Below are 24149 nucleotides of genomic sequence, written 5' to 3' on the forward strand. Positions count from 1 at the left end.
AACTGAAAGAATAACACAGTCACCAGGACTTTACCTTGTGCAGCACAAGTCTAGAAAATTATAGAACTTTCTTGTGACCTTAAAGAGGTCAAACAAAAACAAATTAAAAATATGCACTATGTGGCATTTTACTTTATATACACATAAATATTGTTTGCCTGGAATAGAAATAATAATTTAGAAAACTATATGGAAGCTACAACTGACCATTTAAATCATGGTAGATGACGGTGTTAAAGCAACCAAACACTGGGGAAATTTCGGGGGTCATACAAATAAGCCCATGTAAAACCGTGAACCTTTCAGAATTGGTGTTGACTTTTCAGTAAACCACCTGATATTAGATAAGGTGGGACTCTCCCCAATAAATAAGAAAATAGTGGAGAAGCTTCTCGTGACCTTTGCTTAAACACCACCAAGTGTTGGTGCTTAAACTTAACCAAACGGGTTTGTAAACAAAAGCATTCAGGAAAATCTAAAAAGTAAATCTGGTTGCACAAGGAAGTAGACCCTTTTTGCTTGGGTGAAAGCATGTCTGCCTTTGCCACTTCCACCTTTTCCTCCAAAAGCAAAGGTTGTCAATCTTTATATTACTCTGGAGACCATTTTCCCATTGAGGCATTCGACCAGCAAATCTACAAACACATTTTTATTTTTGGAGAGTTATTGGCAATTGACCTGTTATGACATTTAGGTAGGAGTTGCTAGAGTCATAAAACACAGATGAAAAGCCAAAAGTACTAATATACAGAGATTTGTACACTTTCAGAGTACCAATCTGCACTCCTGCTGAATCATGATGTTTAAGTGTGCAGAAGTAATTGCCCAGCTCAAGTGCTGTAGAGTGTACTTTCCTCTGCTTTTTCTTTACTTCTGTTGAAATACCAAAGGTCATGACTATAAACGAACACCTGTGTTGTGCACAGTGCTGTTGAATCTCCTGCTGTATTCCAGCTGTGGGCTTATTTTATTGTCAGTGTGAGGACACACGCAGGTAACACAGATGAAGGTCAGGGTGCCAAGTAATTTGAGAATATTTAGCACACACTTTAGAGAAATTTGTTTCTTATTAGCTCATCGTTGTTTCTTTAGTATGGAAATATTATAATTTCCACTGAATGGATTTTACTATTTCTGTGACAGTCCCTCAAAAACCTTAAGCCAGCATATACTGAAAATATGTTGAGCTTCTTGAATTCACTATCCAATTTAATTTTATTTACTCAGCGCCAAATCACAACAACAGTCACCTCAAGGCACTTTATATCGTAAGGTAGACCCTAAAACAGGGGTAGGGAACTCAAGGTCTCAAGAGCCGGTGTCCTTGATCCAACACAGCTGATTTAAATGGCTAAATTAGCTCCTCAACATGTCTTGAAGTTCTCCAGAGGCCTGATAATGAACTAATGATTTGATTCAAGTGTAGGGACCCAGGGTGAGATCTAAAACCTGCAGGACACCGGCTCTCGAGGACTAACGTTCCCTACCCCCGCCCATATGACCACCTATGAGCAAGCAGTTTGGCGACAGTGGGAAGGAAAAACTCCCTTTTAACAGGAAGAAACCTTGTTATTGCAAAAAGATGAATTTCTAAAAGATTCTTGTAGAGTGGATACATTTTGTTCTTAGTCAGTCCTAATTATTCTGAAATGTATGTTGAATGTTGCCATGTTAACCTTCTTCAGCGAAGTATTTGGTGTTGCCTATGACAAATAATTATTATTTATAAAAGCTAAAATGTACAAAAAAGTGTTAAATTTAGTTTTTGTACTTCAGACATGCATATTTGCTTTTGTAAGGCAAATAATGGTATCGAGGTTTATATATTATAATACACGAACATAGAAATGATCAAGTGCTCTTTTTACTGAGCTGCGTTTGTGTTAATGCATCTTGTTTTGTGTTTTTATATTTCTTGTACAGTATTTGAGTGAAGCACCCACAAATTTGTTGTATTTTTTTGTACAATAAAGGGCTTTTCTATTCTATTCTACTTTGAAAGCAATAAAATGCAGATGGTGACTTGGTAGTTTGACCTCTGGATGTCCAACGTCTGAAGTAGAAAATGAAATAATCCCTTGTGAAATCTCTTCTGTAATAAACTGATCTGGAGTGACCTCACAAATTACCAAATGAAACATACTTGGTCATCTGAAGTGTAAAACCTTTTTTTTTAGCACAGTTACAACCTTTAGTGATGAGCCAGTACATACAGTGCCATTTCACATGAGCACATTCCTGATGCAGCACAGTGAATCACCAGCTCTTTCTTCAGACTGTTCTGAAATCAGTAGCATTAGTTAATGGCATTTTCCCCATGAAACTCTCCTTTAAGCTTGAGCAGCAGCTATATAACAACCCATGCAACCCAGGAGATGTCTGTGTATGGTGGCCTTTAGGGTCTGTTACCTGCAAAAGTGGAAGAGTACAATACCAAACTTTTCCATTATAAAAAGATAAGATGCAGTTGCTCCTGGTTTCATCATACATCATGTTGAACTCTGCAGTTTCTACCCTTTTCGTCTGGGTACCTCTGGCAGCTCAGAAAAGCTTCTGCATTGTTTATTTCATGAAACGTGACTCAAATCCCCCTTAGACTCATTACGTTGGTGAAACATTTCCTCATCCTATTGCATCAATAACAATTGAGAGCAGACAAATGAACCTGCTAAGATTCAAGGATCCTGACCAGAAAGGGGTCAATCAACTGTGTGCTAATTGGCTCTATTTTCAACCTGAGTAATTCTGCAACTAATTTGTATTGCAGCTCAGAGTCACTGATCAATTATGAAAATGTTTTCATAGCGCTTGCACTCAAATGTACCTTCATTTGTAACAGAATCTGAAATAATAAGAGGTTATCCACATGTTAATTTCACATACCCATGTTGGTGTTTTGTACTCTGGGCAGAGTAAAGCTGGCCCCATGAAACACTGCAAAAGGTAGATGTTGGTACTTCAACTGGAAACACTGGCATTAAACCGATTTCAGGTGCAATTGCTTTGGTAGTGCTCTCTGTATCTATGACATAGTAGAGCCATTATTCACTCCCCACTTCCTAATAAAGCTACTCAATCAGACTATGTTACGTACAAATACAACAACTGAGTTTAAAGGAATGTGCCCATTTTTCTCAGTCAGTCATGCAACAATGCCCACATGCAATATGGACATTGAGTAGTTGCCCTAAAAAGAGATTCTATTGTTAGTAAAGAGGAGAAATCGATACAGTGATTTTATCTTCTTCAAAGTAAATAGGGCTTTTTTTATTCCAATAGAGACTTAGTTTTCCTGGCTCATCTTTATTAAAAAGTGAAATAAAAGGACTTTATTTAAAAAAAAACAAACACCTTTTTATGGATTAAGTGATACAGAGAGTTAAAACAGAGTTTATCTATGTGTGATTTTGTTAATAGTAAATCATCTTTAATTCTAATCCAAAATTCTAAAATTAATATGTTCAATGAGAAGATGTTATGTGTGTTGGTATGATTCGGCTTCGATCTTGGCAGATTAGTGTCTGTGACTCTGACCCATCATTATGATTTTGAATAAGACAAATTATGTATAAAGTATGTTGCAACTGATAAACACAGAGTCATAACTTCCAATAATAGTTTAAGCCTACTGAATGAAATAAAGATAAAGACACAAGTCACTAAAGGATGACTGCAGAAAATGAAGCTGTGATTTCTTTCCGTGAGGGAAAAATGACAACTTAATTCACTTCTTCTGTTGGCTAATTATAATTTAACACATTACCATATTGCTTTGGATTCTATTCATTTCCATCACAAACTCACAAGAGCAACATAAAACGAAGCTGCGGGGCACAGCATTGCTGTTTCTCACCATTTCTACCCCTGCGAGTGTCACAGGCATTACGTGGAAAATAGGACAGCCATTGAACACTCCTTCAAACTCCACTCTAACAGAAATGAGTCACACAAAGGCCGTTTAAAAGTGTTATCTTCAAAAGCGTCCTTTATAAGCCTTCTCGTCTTAAAATATAAGGAAATCTAAATGTTTTCTTCAAGAATTTATTTCGCAGCCGATGAAGTACATTTTGCCTCGGTGAAGTCAAAGAACAAAGACAGCATAAAGCACCTTATTTATAGCTGCTGCGCCTTAAAGCTGCGCTCAGCTGCATGTTCACGTCAGCAAAGGCTGAGCTGCATTTCATGGTCACAACTCATTGACATAGTGACTTGAGTCATAAAAAGACACAGCAGCTAAAACGTACTGCATCACAGTTGTAACACGACTCAGAGCAAACCGATTCCAGTCTGCTCAGTATAAAAATCATTACCATTGATCGGTGGAGAATGGGGCCTGACTTGAGTGTTTGTGTTTGTACAATAAAAATAAGAGTGGGTATATGATAAAGAACACAAACATATTGTTTATTATTGGCTTCAGCAAACACTGAGTGCACCTGTGTTTAATTTACAGGCAGAATCAATCTTTTTTTCATGTACATTCAGGATATATTTACATGCTATAGAAAATTTAAGAGATATGAATACAAAACCAGTAAACTTGGATTTTTTTTTAGGACTTGGATAATTATATCTATTTATTTATTTATTTATTATTTTTAGCTTTAAATCAATTGTGAAAAATGTGGGGTTTTCACTGTATATCAGTCCAGCATTTTGTATCGCAATAAACACTCGGCTATTATTAGAGAATGATTATCGTCCTATTTAGAATTTAAAAAATGCTAATGAACAGCAATATCCTGTATTAGTCACCTTAATTAATCCTTAATTTGCAAACATTCTTTCCATCTTCCAGCAAATCTGCTGTCTGATCTGAAAGTCTCCAAAAGTCTTCTTGCACACATTCGTGTTGTTCAAATATTCTTCCTCCCAGACTCTTTGCCTTTTCTCTTCATCTCCGCCTCATCCTGGTTGCTCAGAGAGTCTCATCTGAGTCACCATCTGCTTCACTTCTACTACCACCAGTGTTTAGACACCAAGGGTCCTATCCTACTTCCTGATATTGCTGAGACTCAGCCCTATACTATGTTGCTTCATCAGTTTATTAGTCAAAACTGTGCTTTAGTAAATGCAATGTTCAGTCTTTGTCGAAACTATCACCCAACTTCATTCAATGCTTGCATCATAAAGACTGCTGTTTTTAGCAGTTCTTGCACTTGAAATTACTTTGTGTCGCTTTGGTTGTACCATCAAATTCCTCATATACATGCGTTTATGTATTAGTCACGTTCCTTAAAATAATAATCAGGAGATGGGGTTAATAAGTGTCCAGGCTATTCAAAGGTCATACTCACACATAAAGAGTCTTTTGGAGTCGTGTGGAGAATTGAAATACAAATGCAGATCACAGGGTTACTGATCGTCCAAAGTTAATTCAGTCAGTCAGTACTGTCCAGTGTTGGGAAGGTTACTTTTAAAATGTATTCCATTACAGAATACAGAATACATGCTCCAAAATGTATTCTGTAACGTGTTACGTTACTCAATGACAGTAACGTATTCTGAATACTTTGGATTACTTAATATATTATCATGCTTTTTACAACAACGTGAATGAACTATTGCTGTGTGATTTATTACTGTTACTGAAGGTCTGCGGCTCCGAACCGTAGTAAAGGGACCTCTGACTAATACGGTGGGTTCCGTGTCGGCTCGTAGCCGAAAAATAGCTTTACTTTGTTGTGTTGGTCAACTTTTCTTGCGAGAGACAGAGAGAGGCGTTGAAAGGCTGCTCCAACGGAACTTATTGTTTCGGAGGAAAACACGAACACGGTGTACCGTCGAGTCTTAATAGCTTACTTACAACTGGGCTCGTCAGGCTCTCTTCTTGGCTGCAGTGGTTATTATTATATTTACATGCTTCCAGCTCCCGTTTCTGCTCGGTGACAGCTTGTACTTTTCGACTCCCCTTTTTCTCCCTCCTCGCTCACAGACACATCACGTGTATGGCAGTCCATTCTCCCTGCAGCACGGACTACACTGCCCATGATGCTACATTCTTTAGAGCTATGCTTGTAGCATTCTGCCTGTTAGCTTAGCACAAAAACAACAACAAAAAGGCCTCTCTCACCCAGGAAACACAGAGAGAGAGAGCGTCACCCTGTACCATGGCAACCGTAACGCTGCCGCCTGGAACAACAGAACGTAGCTGTCAAACAAACCCAAACAGTCCTGACCCGCGACAATATGAAACAGGGAAGTACCGCCGTGTAATCCATTTATTTCAACAAAGTAACTGTATTCTAAATACCACCTTTTTAAATGGTAACTGTAACGGAATACAGTTACTCATATTTTGTATTTTAAATACGTAACAGTGGTACATGTATTCTGTTACTCCCAACACTGGTACTGTCCTATATAGGGTCTTATCAGAGGTTCTGACAGACTTGTCAGCAGGAAATAAGACTACAAAGAGTCTAAAAAGGTACAGGAGTGATTTTTTTCCCCATCTTTTCTTGGAGAGACGGTAGAGAGTGGCTCTCTCTGGTAGGAAGTTCTTATCTGGAATTTAACAAAGTGCTCACTTCGCTACGATACTGAAGACCAAAAGATCAGACTCAGTGTCTGCCCTCTTGGGGGAATGTAGCACAAAATTTTTGCTATATTCTGATAAGAAATGGTGCTACCCAACATGGAAGATACTACAAGCTCATACACTCTACAGCATGAAAGACCGACACTACAGGAATGCAAAAGACCGAAAGAAGATGCACTTTGTTTTTGAACTGGCCTCCAAAACATCCATTACTGACCTTTCTCTTAGTGCCCTCCATAATATGTGGAACCAGATTCACACCAGTCATCAAAATTGGACCCTTTCTTTCCATTTTAGTCTGTTCAGCTAATCATACCACCGTTAAACACACCAGACCCTCGTTAAAGCTTTGACCAGCCTCCTTTTAGCTCTTTGCAGTTGTTTGGTGATGTCAAGAAAATAATGATGATCGTCTGACAGGGGTCAGAGTGGCAGTAGGTCAGGTAGAAGGAGCATAAAAAGAACGACATATTGCACTTCATTTTAATTTTGTCCGCATTCATGTATCTTTGGGGGAGTGTAGAGAAAGTAAAGTAAAATTTTAATGTTTAATGGTTTGTATTTTGGAGACCTATTTTCATATTTTGGACTATTATTAGCCTCTGAAAGTAACTGTAACAAGTCATGACATTCAGTACTATTAAACACAGCTTTACAAGAAAATGCACAAGGTGTTTTTGAATGGTAGGCTTCCCTGGGTTAGCAGATCAAGCTAGCGTTGACCCCAAACACACAAGACCTGTGTGTTTTGTAGGCTTTCTTTTCATCACAAAAAAGTAAAACCCATGACTTGGTTAAATAATGGGTGGCATGGCGATGCTGTGATTAGCACCATCCTGTCACAGCAAGAAAGTTGTTGGTTCAGATCCAGTATGCATGTTCTCCCTGCGTGGATTCTCGTCAGGTACTCTGACTTCCTCCAGCACAATGGAGTTAGCTTAATGGGTGTGAATGTGAGAGTGAATGATTGTCTGTCTCTGTGTCTTAGCCCTGTGACAGACTGGTGACCTGCCTAGGGTGTACCCTCTCTCTTGCCCTGTGACAGTTAGAATAGGTGACCCAGAATAAGCGAAGAAAATGGACGGATGGTTAAACAATAAGGCTATATGATTACAAACGTGACACTGCCCGTTACATTTTTGTACTTGAACTATATTCCTGTATCTCAAAGATTGCAGCACAGTCATGACCAAAGGTTTTGCAGTGGCACAAATTTTGTTTCATACAGTTTGATCTAGATTATCGTTACATAAGTCTATGATATAAATGAAGAACAATCACAAGTATTTAATACATCTAAAAGACTTGCATTGGCAAATAAATTAATAGTTGGTTTGGGCAGTGGTGCCACTGGACTGGAATAAGGATTGGAAGTTGGCGCTACAGCCAATCACATATCTTTATACTGTAAAAAATTAAGATTTGCTAGCTAGCAGTCTTTACTAAACACTGCTATCTGTCTGCTGGCTCCAGTTTCATCCAGTAGCCTAATGTATATTTATTGTTTGCCTCATCCTCGTGGTCATTCACTTTCCCAGACTTCCTTTCATGTGGAGCAATATAAACATAACCATCTTCATTTAACCATGTTGAACAGCTGTTGCAGTGGCTCAGTGCTGCTTAACTCAGACACAAGTTAAACATAAATATGTCTTCAGACTTCATTCTTACAAGCATACAACAGATTTACGTTGTTACTGTCTAAAGCTGTAACTGAGGTTGATTTGTGATATGTCTGCAAGCTAATTGGAATTTCAAAACAAACGGCTCCTCCTTTTAAATGCGCTTTAAGAGCAACTGCTTTTGAAATGTGGGTTAGGGTGCTGGAGTGAACTACGTGCTTGGGAATCATAAAATAGACTTTGACTACAGCTAATATGAATAAAATGTAGAGTTGATGTTGTATTAGACTGACTTTGACGTTGTATTCTTCCAATACTTTGGCTGACTGGCTCTGACTGACTCTTGTCATTCACATTGTGGTGCACATGTCCATCTGTCAAAGCCTATCAGCTTTCTTTTGGACTGCATGCCCACCTTGGCTGGCAGTATGAAATGAATGGATGCTTTATGCATGCAGAGGAATGGTCATGTCTGTCTAGATTATTCGTTTTACTTTATGCATCTGCATCTATTTCTGCACATTTATGTCCCCATGAGAGAATTTGTCCCCTTACATTTAATCAAATGATACAAATAATATAACACTTATACATAAAGTTTGCAATCAAGTTTCTGAAGCTGAAAACACGACTGAGCAAACAGCAAATGCCACAAGGATTAGACTGAAATGGGTTTAGGGCCATATTTATGTATGAGGGGGTTAGATATGACCAAGCACGTTCTTCATTGAATGGTAGGTAGTTATTGAATAGGTTCATCCTTGTACCTTTTAGAATACCTGATCAGAAAGTTTCTTCCTCACAAACTCTGTTAGGGGATAATGTACGAAACTTATTTATGAATACTGTTTTGGGAAGAAAACCCAAGACCGCAGTACTCATTTCAAAGAGGTCTGTGCATTGACATAAGAAGAAAACAACACAGATGGTATCAAACCAAAAGTAGGACCTCAATAAATGAAAAGAAACCCAAAAAGAAGATAAAGCAAAACAGCCCAAAGAAAAACAAACAAAGCAAAAGAAATATTGCAAAGGAGTCTGCTCAAATCCCCTCTGAATTTTGAAAAGCTGCTTAGTACGTGTGACACAATTGTTGAATTTTGTGTTTTTTCTGCAATCTGTTCTTAATTCACATTGTCTTCTCATTATCACATACTTATCTACTCATCTATTCACATTACTAAATATGGCATTTTCTCCAGAATGCACAGTAGCGTACAGAAAGGAGAATTTTACATCTAATATTGTGCAACGGCAAGAAATCATGAAAAGTATAAATACAGAGAACATGGATGAAAGAGGACAGACTTTTAGTTGTTACCAAAGTCCTGTCAAATCCGAACAGCTGAGATAAAGCCAATAAAACCAGACAGGATGGCACCTTAACCCTGTCTCTGTGTAAGTTCCTCTAAACATTATGTGGATAATCACCTCTTTAGGCCATAAACAGCACGGACCGCTGCACAAAGCTTTTTGTATTCACCCAGACCAACAGCCAAGCAGAATGTTATTTACTCTGAAGCAGAGGATAAGGAAGAAGTTAGACCACAAACAGACAACTCCAGCCACAGGTCCAACCCTCTGGGGGAGAGCTCGAGATTGGGATTTTGTGCCAGGCTGTGCAGCCATTTCTCTGCGACTAAAGGAGTGCACAAACGGCATAGGGAGAAAACAAATCACTTCCCAGGAAATTCACAATTGGCACAAATCCTTGCAGCAACAGGGCTTCGGAGAATTGCATAGAATTTCAGTACAATCTTTACTCACCTGCATAAATGTGTTGCTAACGTAAATATTGATTTCTTAGGAGGTTTCTGCTAAAGACAAGGGGAAATATTAGCCCCAGTCTCTGAGACCAACTTATTAGGTTGCTGTGTTAGAGGTCAAGTTTGGCATGTTACCACACATGCTTCACAGTTATATCAGGATAAAGCTGGTTAAAGAAAATGTCGCCTTTGGTTGTATGGGTGAAAGGGAAAAAAGTCAGAGTGACTGCCACAGCTGCAATCTGACCTTTCACTACTGTGCCTCCTAATAATCTACAAAGCTGAGATGAGGGCAGCGCAAGAGGTTAAAGAATAACAGCAAAGATAAGACGCTGACAGCATTCGCCCTCAGATGTCACTTAGGTAGCTTATCAGCTGTGTATTTTCTCTTTTTAGGGTTGTGCCTTTTCATTTTACAACATCAAAATAAAAATTGAATCATAATCAAATCATAAAAATCTCTCTGAGCAGCCAGTAGCTTATTGGCCTGTGTCATGGCCCCGCATTGTTATCCAAGAACTACAGCACATGCCCTGTCTTTTATTTGTATTGCAGAAGATTTTGGTGATTTGATGACAAAACGTTTGACTTGAAGGAATGTGATATTCTTGAAGGTGGTTTGAGGAATCGCAGTGCCTTCATTAAGTATTTTCTCTGTTTTTGGTTTTACTGGCAAAAATCAATCTGCCGTCTATTCTATGTGCTGTTAAGTACAGCATTGTTTCTTTCATCAGTTTATTTTTCACCATTTCAATTTGTTCAGGTAATATCTTGAAAGCTGGGTGCTATTTAGTCTTTGCCTTTTCTGTGATTTCTGTGCAAACATGTAGCTGGTGCAACATCAGAGGGTTGAAAGTCAAATAATCTTGAATCTTTATGGGAGAAACAGATTTTACTACGGTAGATAGGACTGATTCTATATCATCTATGTTCTTTAGTAACCACTATTTCGGTGGTTCACCAGCATCAGTGGACTTCTTTCTTTTGGATGAGTTTTTCTTCATCGTGTTGGCTTTAGAATCCATATTGTGTTGTTTGCTTTACCAGTGGCCAGAAAATGCTTCCAAGTCTGTTATATCCACCACAATGATGATTGTTTTGTTTCCTCTCCAGGTCTATAACTCACACCATGCCTGCACCCTTTTCTATTGGACGCTGTACCTTAACATAAACAGCCATAATCACTTCTGTGAAAATGGCACTACTCCAGTCTGCATGTTGAAGTTGCCCGTGATGCAACCGTGTGAGGGTGTGTGAAAATGTTAGACAATGTTCTTAGGAATAGAAAAAAACAACCAAACAACAAAAAAATTGCACGAATATTTGTGTTAAAGGTTAATGAGGCTCGCAATACAAAGCGGATCTGCATGTGGATGGTCCATTTACCATCCACATGCACTCCCAAGAATTGTAATTTTATAGCCCATCTCACATGTGATAAGTTCATTTACATGAATCACAGTGTCTAAATGTGGCTTAATTAGGTTTGCTTGAAGGCAAAATACCTGGCTAATCTTTAAATACACCTCTTAATTGTCGCTTTAAAGCCTGAACCACTAAATAATTACCAAAAGTACAACTTTTTGTGTTTTGTGAAATCTCTTACAACATCCCCCCCCCCCCCACACACAAATACATTAAGTATTAACATTAAATATTAACATTAAATATTAACTCATATATTTGCATATATGAGTTTAAAGTTGTATCATATTTGAAACATAGGGCTTTATTGTAATTTATTCCTTAAATGTCTCACAAACCCACAAAAACTCATTTATCTAATATGTTAAACGTGGCTTCAAAGGGTTAAATTGCTGCCTGTTTTCAAACTCATTGCATTCAGTTTAAAAATGTTAATCTAATTCTATAATCATGATTCATACTCCTGTCTCTTGCTTCTCTCTCATACTTCATGTAATGCAATATCGCAGCTTCTCTGGGCCAGTGTTTATTTTCTAAAACTGCCTCTTGCATCATCTACCAAAACTGATGTGTGATCTTGTGGTTTGGCCTCTAGTGCCAATAACACATCTATTTAATTTAAGGACCCTACTATATTAAATAGAAAATGGCCAACAATCACACGATCCCTTGTGAGCAAGTGTTTAGCAGTGGTGGAAAGGAAAAACTCAGTTTTAACAGGAAGAAATCTTCAGCTGAACAAAGCTCAGGAACAGGCTGAAGTCTGGCATTAGGGGAAAGAGGTTAAAGAAAAGCAACATCAGAGGGGGACAAGGACAAAAAAAGCTAAGAGAGAGAGAAGACAAAGTCGAATGACATGTAGTAGTGGTGTATAAACACCTGAAGAGTGAAATAGGGTGAGTGGAGAAGAAATGCTAAGTACACCACAGGAAGTCCCCCTTGCAGCCTTTTTAGGTGATGGTTCAGGCTCACCCCGATCCAGATCTAACTATAAGCTTTATCGAAAAGTAAAGTTTTGAGTTTAATCTTAACACTAGAAAGGCTGTTTGTCTCCTAAACCCAAAATGAAAGCTGGTTCCACAGGAGAGGGGCATGATGGCTGAAGTCTCTGCCTCCCATTCTACTTTAGCAAGCCTGCAGTCTGAGAGCAAAGAACTCTGTTTGGATAATGTGGTACCACGGGGTCTTTAAGATATGATGGGGCCTGATTACTCAAGTATTTGTATGTGAGGAGGAGGATTTTCAGTTGGAGATTTGACAGAGTCAATGAAGAGAAGCAGGGATGTAGAAAGGAAATAAAACCTCCCTTTCTAGCCCCTGTCAATACTTTCACAGCAGTGTTTGGAGTTATCTGGGGGTTTTGTGGAACTTTTAGAACAGCTTGATATTAAGGAACTGCTATAGTCCAGCCTAGAAGTAATAAATGCATTAACTAGCATTTCAGCAGTCTTAAATATTTGTTTAATGTCTACACCGAAGGAAATATCCTGTTCAAAAAGGTCTCCAAGATTCCTCACAGGAATCTCACTGGAAGCCAAGGTAAAGCCATCCAAGCTAAGCATCAGATTAAACACCATGTTTCTGAGATTTTTGGGGTCAAATATGATAACCTCAGTTCTCTCTGAATTCAGGAGGAAACAGTTCTCCCGTAAATGAAGGGCTAATTGTGTCCTGTAACTTTACTCAAAGAATCTGGATGGGGCATTTTTCCTTCTGGTCACGGTTTTTGCATTTCCACAGCTCTTGCTTCATCCTGCGTGTATTTATGCTTACGGTAGTTAAAATTATAGTGTCTCAGTTCCTGAATGGCTGGCTCAATTTTTGAGAATTTAAATTCTTCACAGTAACAGCTTCTGTTCTGTTACAGCTAATGTATATCATCTACTAAACACAGTAGATGTTAACTTTTACTTCAACCCCTGGGCTCTGGATTTGCAGAAGACAAGAATGTTAGCATTTAGCATCATTTCCACATTCACTACATTTCCCCTTTGATCTTTCAGCTAGAGGGAGGTTTAAGGCCTTGTCACTTTTATCTTTAAACTTGACAACAAATCTACCTTCCTCTTTAAACTTTACCATTTTTCCTAATTTCCCAAGAACCCCCCACTTTAACTACTATTCCCTGATCTGTCTCTTTTATGTTGTTTTACTAGACTTTTTTTTTTTTATACAGCCACCCTTTCCCTCTTTGCTGGAAAGGCCAAAAGAGCTTCTATTAAACAACTTTTAGATGTTACCATATCAGCCAGTGTCTTGTACAGAGACACTAAATATCCAAAGCAACTTCTGCCTTCACATCTCTGACCTCTTTAACTTCAGCCTTCTTTCCCTTCCTTTGTTTTTGTGCCCACACGCTCTTCTCGGATTCTTTCCTCTTGTGCCTCTTTTCCAGTCAGCTCCACTTGTTTTGATAGTGGTGTGACCCATGTTATTTTATTAGTTTATATGTCATTTTCCGAGTCCTTCCTGTGTAATTCCTTGTCTCTGCAATTTGTTACATACCCATAAGTCTGCTAGGGTCCAACTGGGCCAGAAAAATGTTAAGCTTATCAGATGTTGATGGTAAAGTCTCATCTACAGAGCCTTTACATAATAATGTACTAAATACAAATGCACGCTTCAGGTAGGTGAAAGCACTGTTACAAGAATGAGGCCTTGGCTGTTGTTTCTACAGCTGTGTGTTTCAGCGTCTGCAGCAGGGTTTAATCGCCGCTTTCCTTTTAGACCACCTTCTGGATAATCCCTTTGTTTTCTTGTTTTTATTTTTCTCAGACTTTACGTGGGCTTGCCTGTTATATCTTTTGACTTCTTTTAAAGTTCTGAATGTGTGACCCGCTCGCTCATAGAAAAGACCAAAGCCAAACTCAAAAACAGAATTTGAATGAGCTGATGTAAATTCATAAGCCCACTGGAATGTGAAGCTAAAGAGGCTTGTGATTTTTCACTCCTTTTTAAGAAAGAGAAACCTAACGCATCTTTAATACAGTTGTTCATTGAAATGGGACCAAGTAATTGGATATGGCGAAGGTTAATCTGCTGTATTTTCACACATAAAGACAAGTAATGGTTCTGCCTGCTTAGAACATATTAGAGCTGCTGAGTGGAATCAACCGGGAAAGATGACTGACAATAAAACAGACAACTGTGCTGCTGCCCTGTGATTTCTAATATTCAGAGGCGCTAATGGACACTGAGACTGGCTCTGCTTTCTTTCTTTTGCCAGTACATGGGGATGCATTCAATGACCTGATGCAGTAACACTGTCTACCGTAGTAGACAGGGTTCCATCTAGTTCAAGCCACAAATATATTGATCTTTTTTCCAAAGAAGATAGGGCACTTGCTAACCACAGCAACATCCCTGCAAAAGCTCCACTTTGGTGATGTTTCCATGTGGAAAATCACTCTTGTTACAATATTGCCAGGATTAAAGGGCGCAAAGGTGGTGGCAGGTTTACCTCGGTCATTTGGTTGATAACAATATTGTATTTTGGTTCAATGAAGCTCCTTAAAAAAAACTGGTGAACAACATTTGCTTTGCCCATACTGCAGCTTCCAGGGCTTAAAAATGAAGCTAATACCGAAGTGCCAAAAACTGCCGCTCCTCCAATGGCTACTTTATGAATGGGTCCAAAAGCGAGTCACTACCTGTAGACCCCCACGTTAAAATGCCCATTCCACAGCTTTGTACAAAATGTGGCTTTGTTTTCAAAGAATCCTTTACTCAAAAAGCAACAACTATAAACGGCTGTTTTGTTCTTTTTCTTCTTTCAAATTTACCTTTTCATTTGTCCATGTGGTACAAACCCTTAAAGAAGCTTTTTGATCCATTTCATGTGAGTGACATTTTAGTCTGTTAGTAGTAATTAGCAGGTTTATCTGTGGGTATGCATCTCCTGGGTATAATAATAATAATAATAATAATAATAATAATAATAATAATAATAATCCTTTTTTAAAATAACAGCCCAGATTTTTTTTTGTTTGAACTGAAATAAATAAGACTTATGTAATTTAGTTGGGTTTTTGTTTTTTCTAAATTAGTGATTAGAAACAAGTTTTGTCCAGAAGTGCTAACATTCTGCATGCTGATTGGTCGGCTAAGGATTTACAGGTCACACAGCAATAGTTTACCAATGATAACTAGATGTTGTAAGTGTAATTAAACCACGGCACCTAATTAGATTTGTGCATAGAAAGCTGCTGGCTGTGATGGTCAAAGGTGATTGCGATCAGGGGACTGTTGCTGGAAATTACCCTGCTGATACTTGCCGGAAAACAAAATGGTGAATGGCATAAAACAGCTTGTGGCGCTGTGGATAATACTCGAAGAAAGCTATTTTATTGCGCTAGAAATCTTAAATAATAACAATTTAAAAATGAATTTTCACATTTTACTTACACGTTTTTGAGTGTTTTAGTCCAAACTGGTCATCAGCTAGCGTCTAATTAGGTCATCATCGGAGGCCTCACTCCCTTCATTCTAATTAAGGATAATTACAACAGAGGCAGCCGTCAAAACAAAAGCTACTGTTCCTTTAAATCTTCACTCCTTTCAAATGTTTTGGAGCGAGGGAGGGAAATACAGTGAAAAGGAGACGAAACCACATTGTCAAGGAAAAGGAGAGAGGAAAAAAGAGACCCACGCGTAAACCGACACTCCCCTTGAACACATGCACCAGCGCACTGACAGTCTGACCAGTGCCGTCCAGCCGCCTGAAGCACAGCGCCCGCTGTTTGCATGTGTTCACCCCCCCTTGGACTTGGTGGGAGGGGGGAGAAGTTTACCCAAAGACCAGCCTGGATCACTGAGAGAGACGATGCCTTTTTCCTCCACACCGGTCTCACGATTCTTCAGTGGATTTGCTGATTCCCACAATTAACCTTGCAAGTTATTCATCGGGAGTGGGGCGAGATTTCGAGCCAGAGGATGCTCCCACAGGTCATTCGGATACTGTATGTCTTGTCTTTCTGCTTTTTCCAAGGAGTCTTTATCAGGTGAGGGAGCAATCTGCTTTTCTCTCAGTGTTTGTGCGAGTTATTTTCTCTCTCATCAACTGCTTCGCATAAACTTTTTCTTTTTAATTTAAACCATTTTAATCGACGCTACTGGCTGTAAGACATCTGTCATTTGTTTACTTATTTAAAGAGACTTTATTAGAAATTAACATCTAAACGTTTTAAATGCTGGTTGGAAGGGGGAATGGAAGACTGGTACATACGAGCAAGAAACCAGTCAATTAATTAATTAATTAATTAATTAAAAAAACTAGACCTGCTGTTTACGCACAGAAAAAAAAGATGCCGCTAACTATGAAGAAACCACGGAGTCACTAAACCCTGTTTGCCCAGAGGTGTCAAACTACCTGTGGAATTCCCGGTTGCATTGAAAGGTTGGGTGATGGCTTTTGTGGGTCGTTTAAATCGCTACATTAATACTCCAGTGTAGGATAATCGTGGTCGTGGTGCTGAACAGTTTAACGGGAGCCAGTGATTACAAAGCTTGCTGGGGTTATAAAAACTAATAAAGCTGCTGCATACTGAACATTTGGATGCATGTTTGAAAATGGGAGCTGGGAGTGGAGTATATTGTTTCTGTGCTTAGTTTATTCACTACTGCAGGAAATATCATTCATTGTGGGTTCTAGAACACGTTTTATTTCCACGCCATCATTCTTTCACTCAGTCCATCTAACAATAACCAAGCTCCTCTGTCTTCTTCTTTCCATGTCACCTTCCTCTCGTCCTCCCTCAACCTCTCTCCCTCCTCTTGGTGGCAAAAAGTTTTATTTGCAGTGAACACTTTTCTTATTTCATGCCCTGCCACCCTCAGGTGTGAGCGGAAGGGAATTAAGATCTGCATAATCCCAGAGCGGAACAGAGCAGTGACTCCGTGAACCCAGGGGCGAGGAGAGCAGCTCTTAGCCTGGAGAGCAGTCAACTGACAGCACCTCCTCTGACAAATTATATGCTCTCCTACCAGTCATTCTGCTAGCCACGTAGGGAGGGAGGCATGAAGGAAAAGGAAGGGATTAAGGTGTAAAAGACAGGCAGAATCAGATGGAGTCAATGGACATGTTGGGGGAATGATGGAAGATGAAAATGGGAATGGAGCAACCTGGGATGGGGAGAAATGGGAACAAGAAATTGAAAGGGTGATTCATTTAGCTGGAGGTGGTGTGAAGATTAGCAAAGTGGAGAATGAGGCTGGTAGATGGAGAGAAATGGTTCAGATAGGAGAAACGAGATGGAGAAAGAGGGGGAGGTGTATGTTAGGTGGGAAGTGCTGTAAGAGATTTGGGGGAAAAATGTCATGTGAAATAGTGCTCATCAAGCAGGATGGACATATGTTTTGGACTGGGTGTTTGTCAACAAGAGGAATAACCAAGTTCTTATCATACTCTGAGGGTTGGGAGATGGTTATGTGTTGACGTGTGTATGTAGAAAGAGGCAATGTTGTGTCTCTTTAACTTGAATGACAACCTGGAACAAAACCTGACACGTTCTCTTTTCCTGAAGCTTTTCTGCCATCCACTTCATTTCTTTGTGTGGTATCCCAGACAATTTCTGACCCTGCAAGAGGAAACTTAAAAATGCTAAGTTTTAATTGCAAAGTTGTTGATTTATGTTAATTTAAGCATCTTTAAAACTTGCACTCACAGAACTGAAACATGACAAACATGAAGATAAGCATGGTGCTTTGCTGCAAGTCGTATTTTAAGTCCGCAGCACTTAAACAACTAACTTATACATAACTTCTAAGCTTTTGGATATTTTCTTTTGCATTTTATCGCACTACTGCAAGAGAAACACCAGCTGGCTGGATTATATTAGCTGTTTCCCTTGCTATGGTTCGTGCTTGCTCACCGTTACAGTTTACTGGACACTTTAACAGAACAGTGCCACTGTAAATGTTCTTGCTAACACCTTATTGCCAACACCTTTTAAAATATTAGCTGTGAAAAATATTGTGTGCATTTGCAGAACAGGGTTTCCTGAACTTGATTTAAAATAACTGTTTAAATAAAGTAAAGCTGGATCAGAAAATGTGAAAATAGCTAAAGAAATTAGCTTTGGCTTAGTCATGAGTTTTTGTTTTAGTCATACTGCCTCATTATTTTTAGAACGCACATTATAATGGGGAGCTATGAAAGTGGTCCAATTATGTTTTCATTTTTTTTCTGTTATAGTCTTAAAGTTGATAATATTCACTTAAACACGGCCAAGTGTCAGATAAAATTGAAGCAATCCACGTGAGCCTAAAGCTCAGGCTTCACTTTTTTTTTTTTTCTATTAATGACTCTATATGATTTTCATAAGAGTGATTATCTCTAATAAGGTACTCTAGGCACACAGGTCTGCTGCGAGTATGGAAGCCACACCCAACTGCTGTTCAAACTTCCTGTTTATAAGCGGCATCCTATCAGAAGTAAGTTAGGTCAAAGAGAGGCTGGCCTTGAAAGCAAAGGAGCCAAAATGGCTTGTTTCAGACAGCAGATGAATTGAGAGGCTGCAACATGGCTCAGCATGAGGTTTAAAAAAACTGAGTTATGCGAAGCTACTCTAGCCAAATCCAAGAATTAAAAAAAAAAATAATTAGCTGCAAATTAGCTAAAGAGGTCCACATTACAACAGAGAACTTCTGCCACCGTCACCTCTGACTAACACCATTTGATGTGTGGTCTGAACGGGACTTTCCACATGGTAGAACTTGAATTTTTCTCTTTGGGGTGTTCAGTGAAAAACGAGTTGGTTGTTGATACTGTAATAAAAAAAAATAGCCAAACTATCACACATGAAGTCTTCACCATGTGAACATCACATCAGAGGAAATTGTGCAAATATGTCCCTGACCTCTGGTCATCTGACATGTGTACTGGGAAATTGCAAGAGAAGAGTAGTGGATTGCATGAAGTGAAGGGCAGAGGATTGCACACCAAGGATCTCTGCTGTCCTTGCCTGCAGTCAGCTAGAGATCATGAGTCAGAGCTTAAAAAATATCAGAGAGTAAGTCTTATCAGATGGAGCTGGGCACTTGCGAGCCTGATTAGAGTGTGAGTGAGTGTGCACGCACAGGCAGGCATACGTGAGAGCATGGTAGTTCAAGAGGAGGCATGGGATCTTTCCCTCTTAACTGTAATGCATTAATTGGAGTAGATAAAGACTTAACATGACCCCAAACCTCAACTTGAGAAAATAGGTCAGCCATAAACATTAAACATTATATGAGTGACATATTTGGAGATAAACATGATCAAAAATTCTGCAACCCAGTTAGAGACATAAAAGAAGTTATTTTTACTTTTTAGATTCTTCACTGCATTGCTGGCACGTTCGGTTTCTCATCTTTAGTTTATAATGTGAGGAGTAGTTTTAATGCAGTGTCACTGCATTTGCAAGGAAAGTCTAACTTAAAATTTTGAACACTTTAAAAAAAGATTTGTGTCTCAGTGACTAACTGGCCTAATTAAAACATTGTATTGAAATGATGTGTACACCACTGAGATACTTCTAGTGTTACTGCAGTTATAATAACAGAATAAGTCTGAACTAGGAGTGATGTCACTGCAGAGTTGAGCATGTTCCAGTAGTGAAGTTGGAAAATCGAGAAAAAACAGGATTTGTTTTGCTCCTTAGCAAGGTTTATGTTCACTGCCGCCATCTTGGATTGTTAATCTGGGGTTGGCCGGGCAGCTCCGAATTTCAGATTTGGAAATCCGACTTGAGGGGGCGTTCCAGTTGGAAATTCTGACTTCTACCTTAAACTGGAATGTGCTTTAGCTGAATACATCTACTGGAAGATATTGATCAGCTTAGGATTGTCCTTCAAATATTTGTGATGGGGGAAGTGACTGGAAAAGGGTTACTGTGTGGAGGTAAGCATGGACGACACGAGCTCTCAGTTCTCACTCCTTCTTTATTCCTCTCCAACATCAACTGAACACATGGCGCCACAAAACACAGCAACACACTTCCTCAACACTGGGTGTGAGTGGAGCCCTCTAGTGGTCCACCACACATGCCCCCCAAACACCCAGCAGAACTAGTCCAGGACCCGGGGTTTAAGCAAACAGGTGGAACGGCTGAACCAGTCGGGGTGGGGAACTGACGGAGGAAAACCCAGCTCGGGAGCGAGGCTGGCACTGGCGGTCAGAAAAAGCTGCCCTGTTTAAGAACCCTGTATGGCCCGTCATATGGTGGACGGAGGTAGTGTCAGCATGGGGACCGAAACGCGAAACCCACGTTGACAAAAATACTCTGGCCACTGTCACCGCTGTCGTGGATGCCAGGGGTACTGCCTCCGGCCACCTGGTCGTGCAGTCCACCACAGTCAAAAGGTGCGTGAAACCCTGTGACTGCGGCAAGGGACCAACCAGGTCCACATGAACGTAATCGAAACGCCTACCGGGGACGCGGAAATGTTCGAGGGGTGCCTGCGTGTGCCTGTGGATTTTCGAGCGTTGGCATGGGATACAAGCCGCCGCCCAGTCTTTCACCGTTTTGAGAAGGCCCGGCCAAACGAACCTGGCCCTGACCAGCTTGACCGAGGCCCGGACGCCGGGATGAGAGAGGGCATGCACCGAGTCAAAAACATAACGATGCCATGAAAGGGGAACCACCGGGCGGGGGCGGCCGGTGGAGGCCGGTGGAAACATTGCAAAGCAGGCGCGGACCGCCGTCCCACACAGGGGTGTCCTCCAGCATAAGGTCCGTTTTCGTTGACTGAAGGGCAAGGACGTCCGGGTCAGCACGTTGCTCAGCGGCCATGGCAGCGTAGTCGACGCTGACATACATCGGAGAAACCAACATGTGATTGGACTTACCAGCCACATGCTGAATGTCTGTGGTAAACTCTGAAATGGCCGCCAACTGGCGCTGCTGGCGTGCGCTCCATGGGTCAGAGACCTTGGACATGGCAAACTTCAAAGGTTTGTGGTCAACGTACGCAGTAAAGTTGCGACCCTCAAGGAAAAAAGAAAATGTCGTGTCGCGAGGTGCAGGGCCAGCAACTCCCTGTCGAAAACACTGTACTTGCGTTCGGCATCCCGGAGCGTACGACTGAAGAAGGCGAGCGGTTGCCAGAGACCTGAAATCCACTGTTCCAGCACAGCACCCACTGCCACGTCGGACGCATCGGTAGTCAACGCAATCGCCGCTGACGGAAACGGGTGGGCCAGCAGGGCAGCATCTTGGAAGCGTTGATGATCAGGCCGTGCGCTGCCACGCACATTTCCAGAAAACACTGGAAAATCTGGCGCAGATGGGACTCGTGCTGGCTCGCTGAGCAGCTGCCCACCAATATATCATCCAGGTAAACAAAAACGAACGGCAGCCCGAGCAAAACAGAGTCCATCAGCCGCTGAAAGGTCTGGGCAGCACCTTTCAGGCCAAACGGCATGCGCAAAAACTTGAACAAGCCGAAGGGGGTAATGACAGCGGTTTTAGGAACATCTTTGGCGCGCACGGGAACCTGGTGATACCCCCGCACCAAGTCAATTTTAGAAAAAACCGAGGTTCCGGCGAGATTGGCAGGAAAAATCCTGAATGTGGGGGATGGGGTAACGGTCATTCTCCGTGGCATTTTTTACCATCTGAAGCGGAGAGGCCCATGCACTGTTCGAGTGCTGTACAATGCCAAGGCGCTCCATGGCTGCAAACTCTTCCAGAGCGACGGACAGTTTCGTGGGGTCGAGGCGACGCGCGCGAACACCGGGTGCCCGACCGTGGAAATATAATGCTCAACCCCGTGCTTTGTTACCGTGCTAGGAAAAAATAGGGACAGACAGCGCTGGAAACTCTAAAAGCAAACGCTGAAAAGCATCCCCGGAGGTCACTACATTAGCCCGAATCAGGGGCTCGGTGGCCCGAGTAAAACAGGGTAGCGAAGAAAACGAGAGAGCATCAATTAAACGTCTGTTAGCAACATCGACAAGCAGTCCATGGGCACACACAGAAAATCAGCACCTAAAATAGGTACAGAGCTAGCGGCAACAACAAAGTTCCACTGGAAATCCCGGCCATGAAAACAATCACCAACCTTTCCCAAACGTTGTGATGGGAGAGCCATTAGCTGCAATGAGCTGCGGCCCACAGTTCGCTGCTAGTCTGTCGGCAGCGGTAGGGGGAAGGAGGGTCTTCTGGGAGCCGGAGTCCACGAGAAAACATCTCCCAGAGCGCGAGTCCTCTATGAAGAGCAGCCTTTCTGTATTGCCAGCGGTCGCGGCTGCTACGGCGCACTGGCGGGTCCGTTTCCCTGGGCCGTGAAAGCGCAAGGCGGCAGGCAGCGACACGCTCTGGCGCCAAAATGCTGGTGGTAGAAATAATGCTCTTTCCGCGGTGCCGGCGTGTAGCAATCCCTTCCGTCAGCAAAGGGTGGAGGCGTGGAAAGTGCCGCCGACGGGTCCGTAGCCAGGGCGTGAACGTCGAAAGTGCAGCTAGCCAGGAGAATGCAATCCGCTTCTTCAGCCAGGGAGCGATAATCCTTCGCAGCCAGAAGAGGGGAGTTGGCGAGGACAGCTCTCAAGGCAGCTGGTAGTTGGCAGAGGAAGAGGTGGGCGAAGAGGAATCCCCCGTCATCCGGCCCGAGCAACGACAGCATGTTCTCCATGAGCTCGAGAGCAGTACGGCCACCCAAGCCCAACAGGGTGAGGAGCTTTTTGGCTCGTTCAGCGTTGGAGAGGGCATAGCGCCGAAGAAGCAGCTCTTTAAGGGCGGCGTATTTCCCTTGGGTGGGTCCCGGAGGAGAGTCATCGCGCGACGGGTGACCAGCGGGTCGAGCGAGGCCACCACATGGTGATACTTCGTGTCATCAGCCGAGATGCCGCGAAGGGCAAACTGAGCCTCCACGTGCACAAACCAACGGGGGATCGTGGAGCCAAAAGTCCGTCAGTTTCAGCGCCACAGCAAATGTAGCTGCAGCAGGAGGCGGGGGACCGGCGGCCGCTGATGCATCCATAGCGGAGTCTGTGTTATCCTCGGCCCGTAGCATGCTCGAGTCATGGGTCACCAATGTGGAGGTAAGCATGGACGACACAGAGCTCTCCGTTCTCACTCCTTCTTTATTCCTCTCCAACATCAACTGAACACATCGCGCCACAAAACACAGCAACACACTTCCTCAACACGGGTGTGAGTGGAGCCCTCTAGTGGTCCGCCACAACTGTACTATTACAAATTGAAAAGTTGCTGTTCTTAAGGCTTGTGAGACAAGCATTTTAAAGATGTATATCAAAATCTATGCGATATCCAGTCCAAGGGGATCAGTTTTGGCCAGTGAGCTGATCTAATGGCAGCTTTTTTTTAACCTTATGTCAAATTTCATGAAAATGGTTTGTAGAAAAGTTAAGATGCAGGAATCGATATCTTTTTGGAATAAAATGTCTGCCATAACAGTGCTAATTGACATTTAGCAAGCTTGATGTTTCTTTTGAAGCCCGTTCTAAAACAACTGCTAAAGAACAGAAAAAGGACTTCTTTATAGTAAGCTCACTGGAAAGAAGTAAATACGATTTTTAGCCAATACAGACTTCAAAAGCTCTGTTTCTTGGCGAGGACAAAATCTTTCTGTGATAGCTTTTAATTAAATTCTGATGGTCCTCCCAGCTGGCACAGAAGTATCTGCAACAGCAAAGCAATATCTGGAGGCTAGTAAACAGCAGAGAGAAGAGGACTGCAGAGATTGTGTGCCTTCACTTTAAACATTTTGCAGCCCACAAGGAGTTGTGTTGAGTTGAGTTGCATGGGGAAAATCCCGGTGAGAAAATGCCTGGCACTTCCATCAGAGAAAACTTTT

The 24149-nt window shown here is 41.4% G+C and overlaps 1 protein-coding gene and 1 long non-coding RNA gene across 3 annotated transcripts in view; both read left to right on the forward strand.

Moving 5' to 3' along the window:
* Positions 1–15512: 15512 nt before the first annotated feature.
* glra4a (glycine receptor, alpha 4a) overlaps positions 15513–24149 on the forward strand; it is a 49611-nt gene continuing 40974 nt past the window's right edge. Inside the window, exon 1 of one of the 2 annotated variants that reach the window (XM_040016053.1) lies at positions 15513–16354. In XM_040016053.1, the coding sequence (XP_039871987.1) occupies positions 16287–16354 (68 nt within the window). In that variant the 5' untranslated portion in view covers positions 15513–16286. The remainder of the gene's footprint in view (positions 16355–24149) is intronic. The other variant, XM_040016052.1, reaches the window with a different exon arrangement.
* Positions 16361–23518, forward strand: LOC120724086. The gene is made up of 2 exons (XR_005693854.1): positions 16361–20232; positions 23374–23518. It is a non-coding gene; the product is annotated as an uncharacterized LOC120724086 (long non-coding RNA).

The sequence above is a fragment of the Simochromis diagramma genome, unplaced genomic scaffold, assembly GCF_900408965.1.
Source record: "Simochromis diagramma unplaced genomic scaffold, fSimDia1.1 OVJJ01000685.1, whole genome shotgun sequence".
Taxonomy (NCBI): Eukaryota; Metazoa; Chordata; class Actinopteri; order Cichliformes; family Cichlidae; genus Simochromis; species Simochromis diagramma.